Here is a 13,905-nt window from a genome sequence, read left to right as displayed (position 1 = left end):
TGTATGCCCACCCTATAAGTAGGGCAGTCTGTATACCCACCCTATAAGTAGGGCAGTCTGTATGCCCACTCTATAAGTAGGGCAGTCTGTATGCCCACCCTGTAAGTAGGGTAGTCTGTATGCCCACCCTATAGGTAGGGCAGTCGGTATGCCCACTCTATAAGTAGGGTAGTGTGTATGCCCACCCTATAAGCAGACATTGCCCATGGACTCCCAGCAACATGTTCCTCTGTGGGCTACAGCTCAGTAGTTTTGGGGCTCCCAGTAAGTGTAAAGTGGTGTTCCCCATGTAGATGGATCACGTGGGTGTTACTTGTGGAGCAGCCCTTTAAATCGCACGCTTCCGGGACAGCAGTGACCCCATTTTGGCTGTGACACACTCAGTGACACGCTATGTACACAGAGCGTCACGGATCACATGATCTGACGCAACCTTTCTCCAGGAACTTTTCGGTTGTCACTCTTGGAATGTTCCAAGTGATCTCACAGGAGGGGTGTACTAGTCACATGCTTATTAGTCTCCTGGGTATGGTAGAACGCCGTCTATATTACGTCCAGAATTAAATAATAAGATTATTTCTGTTTCCAGCAGTGTAATCCACGCTCTCCTCAGACTGGGAAGGAGTGGGAGAAGTTTGGGCACCCCTCTGTTACTGCACGAGTGGTGCGCTCCGTGGAACGTTCTGTTCTGCCCTTTTTGGGGCGCCGTGAAACGTCATCGGAGCTTGTTTGTGCCAGGGCTACAGAGAGCGAGCAGCGGCGGCGGTGGCCGGGCCCAGGCTCCCCACACCCGCTCCTCCGACCGGTCCTCCGTCCGCCTGAGAGAAGGCCATGTCCACCCCTGCCAGGAGGAGGCTCATGAGGGACTTCAAGAGGTGAGTGGGGCAGAGCTGGGACCCTCCACCTGTGCTGTGCCCTGCTGGCTGCCCCCCGGCTTATTATAGGGGCGCACCCCCAGCCAGTAATGCCCCTCCATAAGCAGCACCCCCGGATGTGAGGTCCCTGTGTTGCTGGAGACCTCCTGTGCCCTTTGTGCCCCTAGTTGTGCTCTGATCTCACCCCAGGACTTTCCAGATGTTGCTAGACTACAACTCCCATCATGCCTCAGTAATGTGACAGCTGGCCACACTGCCCATCATTAACGCTTCAGGTCCCGTGACCTCTGCCCCCCACGTGGGCTTTTTGTGTGGACCTCGGCTGCTTTCTTGGGCTCAGTTCCCACCATGAGTTCTTGGTGCGGCTTTTTATTGCGTAAAACCCCCTCAGCATCTTACAGTTCCAGCAAAGTGGATGGGATTTCTAGAATTCTGGTGTCCATGGTGTGTGTGACTTCCGCAACGTGACAATTGGATTGTGGATATTCCCCATAGACATCAATGAGGTGTGGAAAATCTGCAGACCAGAACCATGGATGTGCCCTGTCTGTGCTGCACAAGGCATTTAGGTTGAAATACCACAATCTTGTAGAAATTTCCACAACTGAAAGTCCATCACATTCACTTGAATGGGGCCGTTAAAGCACTCAGAATGTGATAACATACCTTCGGGTGAGATAACGGCGGGAAAGTGACCATTCCCCAAAGAGGTGATGGTGCCCAATGTTGCCTTATGGCTAAGTTGTGTACCCTGGTCTCACTGTCTATGCTACACAACTAGTGGTGCAGAACTACAACTGTGCGTGTCCCGGCTTCAGAGAGGTCTAGTGCGCATGACCGGAAGTGTCGGGGACTTTGGATCACCGGACAGAGGTAGCGCGTCACAGCTGGTGATGTTGCATTGAATAGCCCCTGTGGGCGTGCTAACATGCTAAGAGGGTGGAATGAGTGCAGGAACTATTGCCCTTGTGACTAGTCCCTGGCCTCATTAGCATATCATAAAGAGATCTTTAGAAATGCTTTTTCTAAAGATCTCTTTATCTATGCTAGTGTATACAGGGACGGTTAGGGGGATTAGCAATATACACCCAGAACTGCTTGTGGTTCTGGGTGCATATTGCACCTGACAGGTTCCCTTTAAAGGGAACCTGTCACCAGATTTGGGGCCTATAAGCTGCGGCCACCACCAGTGGGCTCTTATATACACATTCTAACATGCTGTGTATAAGAGCCCAGGCTGCTGTGTAGAGTGTAAAAATCACTTAAACAGCCACTGCGGTGGAGTTGGGCCATATGGACATCTCCGGTGCCGGCACCTCCTCTTTCGGCCATCTTTGTCCTCCCTTCTGACTCCTGTGTGCATGATGCGTCCTACGTCATACACACTTGCCGGTCCCGCGCAGGCGCACTGCAATACTCTGATCTGCCCTGCTCAGGGGAGATTAAAGTGCGCCTGCGCTGGACCTCAATGCCGGTGTGTGTGTGTATATGACATAGGACACATCATGCACCCAGGCTTCAGAATAAGGAGGACAAAGATGGCTGAAAATTGAGGCGCCGGCACCGGAGAATGAAGACCCCCATATGACCCAACTCCACTGCAGCGACCATTTAGGTCAGTATTAAGTGATTTTTACGTTCTACACAGCGGCCTGGGCTCTTATATACAGCATGTTAGAATGTGTATATAAGAGCCCAGTGGTGGTGGCCGCAGCTTATAGGCCCCAAATCTGGTGACAAGTTCCCTTTAAACATGCACTGTAGACAAATGACAAACCAAAAAATGGTGCAAACCCTGCTTTATGGAAGGAGCTTTATTTACTGCCAAGAGAGCAGGGTTTGGCTGCATCGAAAAGCTCAAGGTGTGAACATAGCCTAAAGGCCGCTTTACACGCTGCGACATCGCTCAAGCGATCTCGTTGGGGTCATGGAATTGGTGCCGCACATCCGGCCGCTTTAGCGATGTCTTTGCATGTGACACCTATGAGCGATTTTGAATCGTCACAAAAAGGGTCAAAATCGCTAATCGGTGACATCCCCCCCTCCCTCCCTATTCTCGAATATCGCTGTTGCTCGGTGTACGAAGTAGTTCATCGCTCCTGCGGCAGCACACATCGCTATATGTGACACCGCAGGAACGAGGAACCTCACCCTACCTGCAGCCGCCGGCAATGCGGAAGGAAGGAGGTGGGCGGGATGTTACGTCCCGCTCATCTCCGCCCCCTGCTTCAATTGGGCGGCGGTTCGGTGACTCTGAACGAACTGCCCCCTTAGAAAGGAGGCGGTTCCCCGATCACAGCAACGTCGCTAGGCAGGTAAGTCCGTGTGACGGGTACGCGCGATGTTGTGCGCCACGGGTAGCGATTTGCCCATGTCGCACAACCGATGGGGGCGGGTACCCACGCTAGCGATATCGGTCACTATATCGCAGCGTGTAAAGCGGCCTTTAGGCTCCATTCTCGGATCAGCTCTTGGTGCGTTTTTGATGTTGCAGAATTTCCGAACCTATTATATAAGTATTGTTACTTTGTCATTGCGTTTTTGAGAGCGCTTCTTTTACATCTGTTCCGGACGCTGCAGTTTTTCTCTTTTTGATATGTCAGGCTTTAAATAAGGGTACTTTCACACTTGCGTTCAGCGCAGTCTGTCACTATTGAGAATAGCGCAGTCCGTTAACGCACTGCGCTATTCTCCATAGACTTGCGTTACAGTGCGTATGGACAACGCACTGTAACGCAAGTGTCTGCGCTGCATCCGCTGGACGACGCAGCGTTGTTATTTTGACGCTGCGTCGGGTGGAAGAAACGCAGCATGTAACGTTTTTTTTTGAGCAGCGCAATCCGTAGAATTTCACTGCGCATGCGTTTTTTTTTTGTTTTTTTTTTTTTTAAATCACAAACTTTATTTTGTTTTGCGGTGGCCGAACGTTCAGCTGAGCGCCCGCCCACTGACATGCCCGGCCGTCCGGCAAGTGACAGCGCTCAGCTGAGCACCCGCCGGCATGCCCGGCCGTCCGGCAAGTGACAGTGCTCAGCTGAGCGCCCGGCCGTCCGGCAAGTGACAGCGCTCAGCTGAGCGCCCGGCCGTCCGGCAAGTGACAGCGCTCAGCTGAGCGCCCGGCCGCCGGCTATTGAGAGCGATCAGCTGATCATTCACAATAGTCTGCTGCCGGTAAAACTGTAAAGAATAAAAATTAAAAAAAAAGCCTTCCGCTGTTTTGTACGATCCGTAGCATCCGTTGTGCCACTATATGCAACACATCCGTTGCATCCGTCACACAACGCAATGCTACGGAAGCCGTCCAATGCAAGTGTGAAACTAGCCTTAAGCTGCTTTATTTTTGATACTTCCTGGTATTTGGCTTTGATGCACATATGTGTGGATTACACGCATTTTTTTTTTTACACGTTTCCACACTGGAAATGCACTAAAAAGTTTTTTGGTTTTTTTTTTTTGTTTTTATTTTCACCTGCTTTTTTCACATCTAATGTAAGTCTGTGGGAAAAATGTGCACATAAAATTCAGCGTACCTGCAGAGGAAACTGACGTGCTGCAGACTGGGGACCCGCAGCTCAGGTTACAGCGTAAAAAAAGAAGTGCAGCGAGCAGGTGACTTCTATGAATCCACTTTAGTGGAAATGTACAACTCATTGTGGGCACAGCTTTAGGCCATGTGCTCACAGGAGAAAGTTACTGTGGAATTTGCTGCGGAAAACCTGCAGATTTTCCAGATAAATCCGCAGGTTTACGCACGTCCAGACACTCCCCATGCTATTCTATGGGATTTGGGGAGTGCTGTATCAATGCTGCGGTATGTACGGCTGCGGAAAATGCTGTGGATTTCCCGCAGCCGCAGGTAACTGCATGTAACTTATTCATGCGGAAATATCTGCGGAATTCTTGCCTTTCCACTATGGACATACAGGGAGGGAAATCCACACTGTTTCTGCAGGTTTACCGCAACAATTCCACAGATAAACCGCAGCAATGGATAGCTTTGGATTCCGGGGAGTTGCTGCGTGAACCTGTGGAAACACCTGCAGAAAAGTCCTCCGGTACCATATCCCGTGGGCACATGGCCTTAGGGTCTGATCCCCTTGGTTGGATCCACAGTGTATTTTTCTGGGGGGACAAGTCACTGCGTATTACAGCATTGTTGGGAAGATCTCATGAATCCACCGGTGTTGTGGAGTTGGAGTCGCTGCACGTCCGTTTCATGCTGGGGACAGTGAGAAGTTTCACCCTTTTGAATCTCTTATATCTGCTGCACAGTTTGGTGTGGATTTCCTGTTGTGGAGAGTGGCTCAGTCCTGTGCGGACGACTCTTGGGTGGAGTGAAATGTTTCTTGTTACAGCAATTCTCCGATAAGTCTATTTTAGTGCTTTGATTTTGCCGTGGGTCACATTCACCTTATATTGAAGTCGCATTGCGGAAATGGAACACATTTGGAAATAGCAGGTGGCAATGTGCCGCCATAGTCTGACACTATGGTGGCACATTGCCACCTGCTATTTCCAAATATATATATATATATATATATATATATATATATATATATATATATATATATATATATATATATATATATATATATATATATATATATATATATATATATATATATATATATATATATATATATATATATATATATATATATATATATATATATATATATATATATATATATATATATATTCAATTTCAAGGGAACCGGTCACCAGTTTTTTGCCCTATAAGCTGCGGCAACCACCAGTGGGCTTTTATGTACACATTCTAACCTGCTGTATAGAGTGTAGAATATACTTTATAATAGTCACTTAAACCGGTCGCTGCGGTGGATGTGGCTCAGATGGGTGTCTTTGTCTTCCAGTGTTGGTGCCGCCTCTTTCTTCCATCTTTGTCGCCGCCTCTGTTGTCCTCCTGAAGCCGCGATGCATGATGCGACCGACGTCATCCACACTCGCCGGCATTCAGGTCCTGAGCACGGCAGATCAAAGTATTGTAGTGCGCCTGCGCAGGACCGGCGAGTGTGGATGACGAAGACGCGTCATGCACCGCGGCTTCAGAAGAAGGGCGAAGATGGCCGAAAGAGGCGGCACCGGACAACGGAGACACCCATCTGAGCCACATTCACCACAGCGACCGTTTAGGTGAGTATTATAAAGTGGCTTTTATGTTGTACACCAGGGCTGTGGAGTCGGAGTCGTGGAGTCATGTTGGTGGAGTCGGAGTCAGTATAAAATGCACCAACTCAGACTCCTAAAATATATAATAAATTGGGGACAGTAGTGCAATGCAGAATGTGCTGAATATTTTACTAAATAATATTTAGTATAATGCTTATATTTAAGTGAAAAATGTATTGTAGTACAATGTGAACATCAGACATTTAATTATCTTTATGATACAATAATCAAGATATTTGGATAGAACATAAAATATTTATTGGAATACAACTTTAGAACACAAAAAACTAATAAATTGTAAATATGTAATACACTATGTAATATACAGTAGATTATATATAATATATATATACACACACAAGATATATATGTAATCTACTGTATATTACATAGTGTATTACATATTTACAATTTATTAGTTTTTTGTGTTCTAAAGTTGTATCCAATAAATATATTTTATGTTCTATCCAAATATCTTGATTATTGTATCATAAAAAATATTAAATGTCTGATATTCACATACACATGTTCATGCACTACAATAAATTTTTCACCTAACTATAAGCAATATATGTAGGAGTCGGAGCAAGAGAAATTGAGGAGTCGGAGTGGAAGGTTTGGCTTACCGACTCCACAGCTCTGTTGTACACAGTGGTCTGGGCTCTTTTATACAGGATGTTAGACTGTGTATACAAGAGCCCGGTGGTGGCCGCAGTTTATAAGGCAAAAAACTGGTGACAGGTTCCCTTTTAAAGCGTGTTCTGTATTGAGAAACCTCCCTGTGTTCCTGGTGCCCGCTGTTGACTGCAGCGCGGATATCGTGTCAACACCACGGCTGTCAGTGTTCTCAATGACCGAGTACCCGGAGCCGGTGAGTTTATTGATTGGCTGCAGCGCCATCTATTTGGTGTCAATGCTGCAGACAGTATCTAATATCGGGCGCAGCGGTGGAGACTCCCTAGACTCGGTGAGTAAAACAAAACAAACAGTGACTGAGGACAGGAATTTTCTGACGCTGGAAAAGCCCCTAAAGTCTGAGTCTGGATGAGTGCACGGTAATCTATACAAAGCACTAAACATGCTGATGAGCCAAAAAAGGCCTCGTATATAAACAGGCTGCTACAGTACGGGGCGAGGGTGTGATCCCCGCTCATGAGTCAGCTCAACATAAATCTGTGAGCGGCAGTTCCTAGAAAACCAGTGTGAGACCAGTTATGTGCTGGGTATTGTGTAATTACAGAGCTGTGCTGTGGGTACAAAGGGCACTTGTCATGCAGGCACATGTAGGGGTACAGGTCCCCCAGAGCTTGAGCCCCTGGACACGTCACCCTGCATGCACATACACATGGTAACGCTGCAGTTATTGTCCCCTTTCTTCCGGCACAGTCCCTCAACGATTGGACACGTCAGCTCCCTGCATGCAGATACACGTTATAGAGCTGTATGTGTCCTGACGCCTACAAGTGCACCGACACTGATGTGCACAAGTGACCACATTATTTAACGTGGTCCAACAAGTGTATACTGCTGAAACCAGACGTTTCCATTCACTGTCTGACATAAAATCAGAATAAATCTTTCCTGTTTTAGGTCAATTAGGAACGAAAATTATTTATATTTGCCAAATAAATACCAGAATAACGAGAGAGAATGTTTTAAGGCATTTTTATTACTTTCTGCAAAGTCAAAAGTTTCCATACATTTCATTAGTATTTGGTACCATTGCCCTTACACTGTATGACTTGGGTCAAATATTTTGGCTATCCTTCCACAAGCTTCTCACAATAGTTGGTAGGAATTTGGGCCCATTCCTTCTGACAGAACTGGTGTAACTGAGCCATATTTGTAGGTCGCCTTGCTCGCATCGGCCTTTTCAGCTTTGCCAATAAATTTTCAATAGGATTGAGATCAGGGCTTGTGATGGCCACTCCAAAACATTGACTGTGTTATTCTTAAGCCACTTTGTAACCAGATTGGCAGAATGCTTCGGGTCATTATCCATTTCCACCCAAGCAAGTTCTAGTTGATGTCTTGAGATGTTGTTTCAGTATTGCCACATAATCTTCTTTCCTCATGATGACATCTATATAGTGAAGTGCCCCAGTCCCTCCTGCAGCAAAACAACCCTACAACGTGATGCTGCCACCGCTATGTCTTACAGTCGGGATGGTGATCTTAGGCTTCAAATCTTCTCACTTTTTTTCCTCCAAACATAATGGTCATTATGTCCAAACAGTTAGTTTCGTCAGACCACAGGACAAGTCTTCAAAAATTAAGGTCTTTATTCCTGTGTGCATTTGCAAACATTAATCTTTTTTTTTTTTTTGTTTCTTTTGGAGTAATGGCTTGTTCCTGGCGCAGTCACCTTCCAGCCGATGTTGATACAGTACTCGTTTCACTATGAATAATGGCACAATCTTACCAGCTTCCACCAGCATCTTCACAAGGTCTTTTGTTCTTCGGTTGATATGCATGTCTGACAAAAGCACATTCATCTCTAGTACACAGAACCCATTTCCTTATACTTGCATATAATTGTTTGTACGAGGCACCTTCAGGTATCTGGAAAGTGCAACCAAGGATGAACCAGACTTGTACAAGTCCACAATTTTCTTCCTGAGATTTTGGCTAATTTTTTTTACTTTCCCATGATGCTACACAAAGAAGCAGTGTGTTTCAGGTGTGCATTAAAATGCATCCATATGTGTGTCTCTAATTAACTCAGATGTTGCCAATAAACCTATCAGAAGCTTCCAAAGACATGACATCATATTGGCTGTCCCATATTTTTAAAGACTTATTACCCTTAGTCTATGTACACTTTTTACTTTGCGAAAAGTAATAAAAATGCCTTAAAACATTCTCTCTCCCCATCTACTTTTTTTCTTTTTTGGAGTGCTACCCACGAGACCCTTACACGCCGACTATTTGGGGGTTCCAGAGAGGGACACATCATGAATGATGGGTACTTCTTTATCCAACCTCTTCTCTATGGCAAGAAATATACATGTTATAAGCCACCAAACACGGACAAGCATATCTATGATGAGATGGTTGGGGGGCCGCATAGATCAGCATCGGGGGCTGTGGGTTGTGCAGTCCTTGTGTATAGTGATGGTCACTTTATGAAGCTACTGTTGTTGTGCTATCGGCAGATGGAGCAGGACTGGTCCGTGTGGTGCATACCTACCGACCAGCCTAGACATTTATCAAATTTCTTTTAATGCATATGTAAAGTGAGAAACTCTATATTCTGTGAACCCCATGCCACACAACGGGGTTGTCTGTAATGAAGTTTTAAAGACAAATGCAGCCCTGTAAGTATATTATAGTTCAGTCCGGTTCCCCATAAGTTGCATCACATTGAGGGGCTGATGGTCTTTGCTTCTAAAGTGGCTGTAAGGCGATATACGGGCAACGTTCTCACACCCATAGTGTACAGTTAGGTCCAGAAATATTTGGACAGTGACACAATTTTCGCGAGTTGGGCTCTGCATGCCACCACATTGGATTTGAAATGAAACCTCTACAACAGAATTCAAGTGCAGATTGTAACGTTTAATTTGAAGGTTTGAACAAAAATATCTGATAGAAATTGTAGGAATTGTACACATTTCTTTACAAACACTCCACATTTTAGGAGGTCAAAAGTAATTGGACAAATAAACCAAACCCAAACAAAATATTTTTATTTTCAATATTTTGTTGCGAATCCTTTGGAGGCAATCACTGCCTTAAGTCTGGAACCCATGGACATCACCAAACGCTGGGTTTCCTCCTTCTTAATGCTTTGCCAGGCCTTCTATCTCTCTGATGGATTTTTTCTTTTTTTTTCAGCCTCAGGATGTTCTGCTTCACCTCAATTGAGAGTTCCTTAGACCGCATGTTGTCTGGTCACAGCAACAGCTTCCAAATGCAAAACCACACACCTGTAATCAACCCCAGACCTTTTAACTACTTCATTGATTACAGGTTAACGAGGGAGACGCCTTCAGAGTTAATTGCAGCCCTTAGAATCCCTTGTCCAATTACTTTTGGTCCCTTGAAAAAGAGGAGGCTATGCATTAGAGCTATGATTCCTAAACCCTTTCTCCGATTTGGATGTGAAAACTCTCATATTGCAGCTGGGAGTGTGCACTTTCAGCCCATAATATATATATATATAATTATATATATATATATATATATATATATATATATATATATATATATATATATATATATATAATTTCTGAACATTGTTTTTGTAAACAGCTAAAATAACAAAACTTGTGTCACTGTCCAAATATTTCTGGACCTAACTGTATATAGAGTGTTGCATCTTGGGCTGACTGACTCGTCTAGTTTTCTGTATCTTTAAATTTTTTTTCCCCAAAAAGTAATTGAAGTTTAGGAACCTGGGGTCATCAGATGCATCTCCTGCAGGTGCTAGACCCTAGAATTTGGTTCTAACTAACGCCAAAAAGTGGCGTGCGCAGAAAGAGTTATACAACCTCCTTCAAGTTAAATCAACCCTGTTTTAGTCATCACTCCCTCTATTGTGTCCTGTTTCGATCGATTGACCTCCCAGCACATCCTTTGCAGGTCACCTGTCCTCCATGCCAATATATCTATTGGACCTGGACTCCCGACATTCAGTGATGCTTGTTCTCATCATCTGCTCAGCATTTAGTCTCCTGCATATAAAGATAAGCTCAGCAGGATCCTGGCCAGAGCTGTCACTCGAGGAGAAGTCCCTGCCCTCCCCCGCCAGCAAGGAAGTGAAGAGGCTGGAGAGCTGCGTGCTGCTGAAGACACGTTAAACATAAACCTGCAGTTGGTAGGAGAAGCTTAGGATAAGTACGTATGTTGCGTTCTGGCCTGACAAATAAAACATAGCATTTTGTCATTGCATGTGCGTAGCAAAATGCTGCGTTTTGGATGCATTTTGAATGCAGAATGGATGCGTTCTGGATGCTTGCTTCCCCACAAACAGAGGGACACCCATCCAAAACGCACAAAATAAGTGACATGTTGCTTTTTAGAACGCATCGATTTTTGTCAAAAATTTGGCATCCAAAACGCTGCGTTTTAAATTGCAACGTGTGCATGGAATTTGCTTAATTGTCATAGACTTTGCTGGGAACGCAGAACGCATGCGTTTACACTGCAGTAAACGCATGAAAAAACGCAACGTGCGCACAGACCCTTAAACTTTTTTTTTTCCCTTTTTTTCTTTAATATGCCAGAAAAACAGATGCCACACTGGCTAAAACCAGACTCTCCCAATAAGAGTGGCTGAATATTCTATATCCACATACTGATGAAAAGAGTTTTCGTTATGTTTCTTTCCATACATGATAGAAAAAATGTCAAATTAAGTCCTAATCCTGATCTTTTCCTGGACTTCGGAGCTGTGGAACCTGAGGGTGTTGTTGTACTTGTTGCTTTTCAGTGGTTTTATTTTTTATCATTCCAGTATTTTGCACTGCAGTTTTAGCACACAATCCCCCCCCCCAATAAATAATAACATTATATATTTATAATTTATAACAAAATATGTATGTGTAATATATATAATATTTATATATATATATATATATATATATATATATATATATATATATATATATATATATATATATATATATATATATATATATATATATATATATATATATATATATATATATATATATATATAATTTTATTTTTTTTTTTTCTTTCTGAAAATACATGAAAAGGAATCTTGCTCTCACGTATAGGCTGAAGATTTTTTGTTTTTTTTTTTGTCCGGACTTGCAGGTAGAAAATATTTGTAGTCAATTTGGATCAGATTAAAAAAGTCATCCATACCCTGCAGAAAAAAACTCTGCATGTATGTAATTTAACATACGAGGTGACTTTATTAAATCGCAGCATATGGTTTGTTTGTTTGTTTTGTTTTGTTTTTTTTTTGCAGCAGTTTGGATGTTACCTGAGAGCGCTCAAAAAGATGCCCGTCCATCATTTTGACCTTTCTCATTGACTAGAATTGCAAAGTGCAATGTCTTCTGAGCAGAAGACTGATGAAGAATGGTCACTTCTGTTAACCGCATGCCGGTTAAATCTGGTGCAATTAAGACTCTCCTAGGACTGGACTTCTGAACAGTGAGCGGATTTTCCATAGCCATGCATATGTTCATTGTAAGAATTTTTCGAGCGTTTCATCAGGGCGATGAGCGGTGACGTAAGTGGTTGAATAAAATGAGCCTTGTGTTAGTCCAGCCACATCTTGTCATTTACAGCCCTGTAAAGTATGGGTGTATACTTTCCCTTGTGCGTCTCTGATTTCATATTCTCCATTGCGTGCGGTGAAGGTTTCCGTCATAGATCAGCATCTAAATTGTAAATCACATGTGGTATCAATCTGGTGAACACTGATGAGTTTATATGCTGCGATATATGATGGTTTCACAAGTTGCGCAACTGCTAAGAGTTCGTTATTAAAGGGAACCAACCAGCAGAATTTTCCTATATACAGTAAAGCCAGTGCCATACTGGCACTAGGATGCTGAATGTAACCATGCCTTCAGTTTTGAGATTGGATGTTTTATTACAGTAATATCTGCAAGTTAAGTTAGTGCATTGCTGTATTTGATTGACAGGTGCAACGGGGTGGGAATATGGGGATCAGGTCTTGCCATCTATTCCCGCCCCTGTCTACTTGCCTGGCCTTCCTTCCCCTGTCACAGTCATAGACTTAAATTTATCAGTATTTCAGCAAACTCTTCTCTAGGATGGCATTGGCGCCTGCACATAGCGCCATCTCTGGTGCCATCTTTGCGAAAACTCTTGTCTTCCTTCATTGGACTGGTGGATGCGGGCTGCGATGGTGGCGCTTGCACCCTCACATCCTCAGCTCTCCTTATGACTGTGGGAGGGCGCACAATCATAACAGAAGTGGAGATCTCACGCCCCCCAGATCAGCTCCCCGCACGTGACCAGAGACCGCACCTAGAAGATGAGCCGCATGCTTTAGAGGAGACCGGTGAGTTGATTTTGGGGGTGGTCTCCACTTCTGTTGTGACCGTGCATGGTCCCGCGGTCACAATGAGGATGCAAGGGCACATGCACCACCCTCACATCGTGCAACCATCAGTCCAATGAAGGAAGACAGTCATCACAAAGATGGTGCTGGAGATGGTGCTATGCGCTGACTCCGACCCCATCCCAGTGAAGAGTTTGCTGCAAAATACTGATAAATGCTAATGAGTAGGCGCCAGAATTAGGTCTGTGATTGCAACGGGGAGGAACACCAGGCAGACGAGCGGGAATAGATAGCAAAACCTGACCCCCATATTCCTGCCCCTGTTGCACCTGTCAATCAAGTAGCAGTGCATTGCTGGAACTTTACTTGCACATATCTCTGAAATAAAACCTCCAATCTCAGAACAGAAGCTTTGCTTCTATCCAGCATCCTAGCTCCTGTATAGCACTGGCTTTACTTTATATATGGAAATCCTGCTGGTTGGTTCCCTTTAAGTTGGGTATTTAATTAGCACTGTATAGGTTTACTTTCTCCTATGAGGTATAACTCTCTGGAAATGTTACTGTTCATACGCGTCATATAATATATCAACGGCTTGTATGTGGATCCAGATATCTTACCCTCGGTATTTTATATCCAATTCTTAGGTTACAGGAAGATCCCCCTGTTGGAGTCAGTGGCGCACCGTCTGAGAACAATATTATGGTCTGGAATGCAGTTATATTTGGGTAACTATAGAAATCAATTTTTTTATTTTTTTTTTTTGTTTTTAAACGAATTAGAAAATATTAAAAAGAAAAACCTGTGACTAATATGGACATCAGACTGTCT

At 44.1% G+C, this 13,905-nt stretch overlaps 1 protein-coding gene across 1 annotated transcript in view; it reads left to right on the top strand.

Annotated features, from left to right (window-relative positions):
• The first annotated feature begins 624 nt into the window (after positions 1–624).
• The window catches only part of UBE2B (ubiquitin conjugating enzyme E2 B), a 39,328-nt gene continuing 26,047 nt past the window's right edge, over positions 625–13,905 (top strand). The window contains exons 1-2 of the mRNA XM_075344473.1: positions 625–875; positions 13,722–13,802. Coding sequence (XP_075200588.1) covers positions 832–875; positions 13,722–13,802 — 125 coding nt within the window. The 5' untranslated portion in view covers positions 625–831. The remainder of the gene's footprint in view (positions 876–13,721; positions 13,803–13,905) is intronic.

This window comes from Anomaloglossus baeobatrachus, chromosome 4 (assembly GCF_048569485.1).
Source record: "Anomaloglossus baeobatrachus isolate aAnoBae1 chromosome 4, aAnoBae1.hap1, whole genome shotgun sequence".
NCBI classification, from domain to species: domain Eukaryota; kingdom Metazoa; phylum Chordata; class Amphibia; order Anura; family Aromobatidae; genus Anomaloglossus; species Anomaloglossus baeobatrachus.
This window is presented reverse-complemented; position numbering and strand designations above follow the sequence as displayed.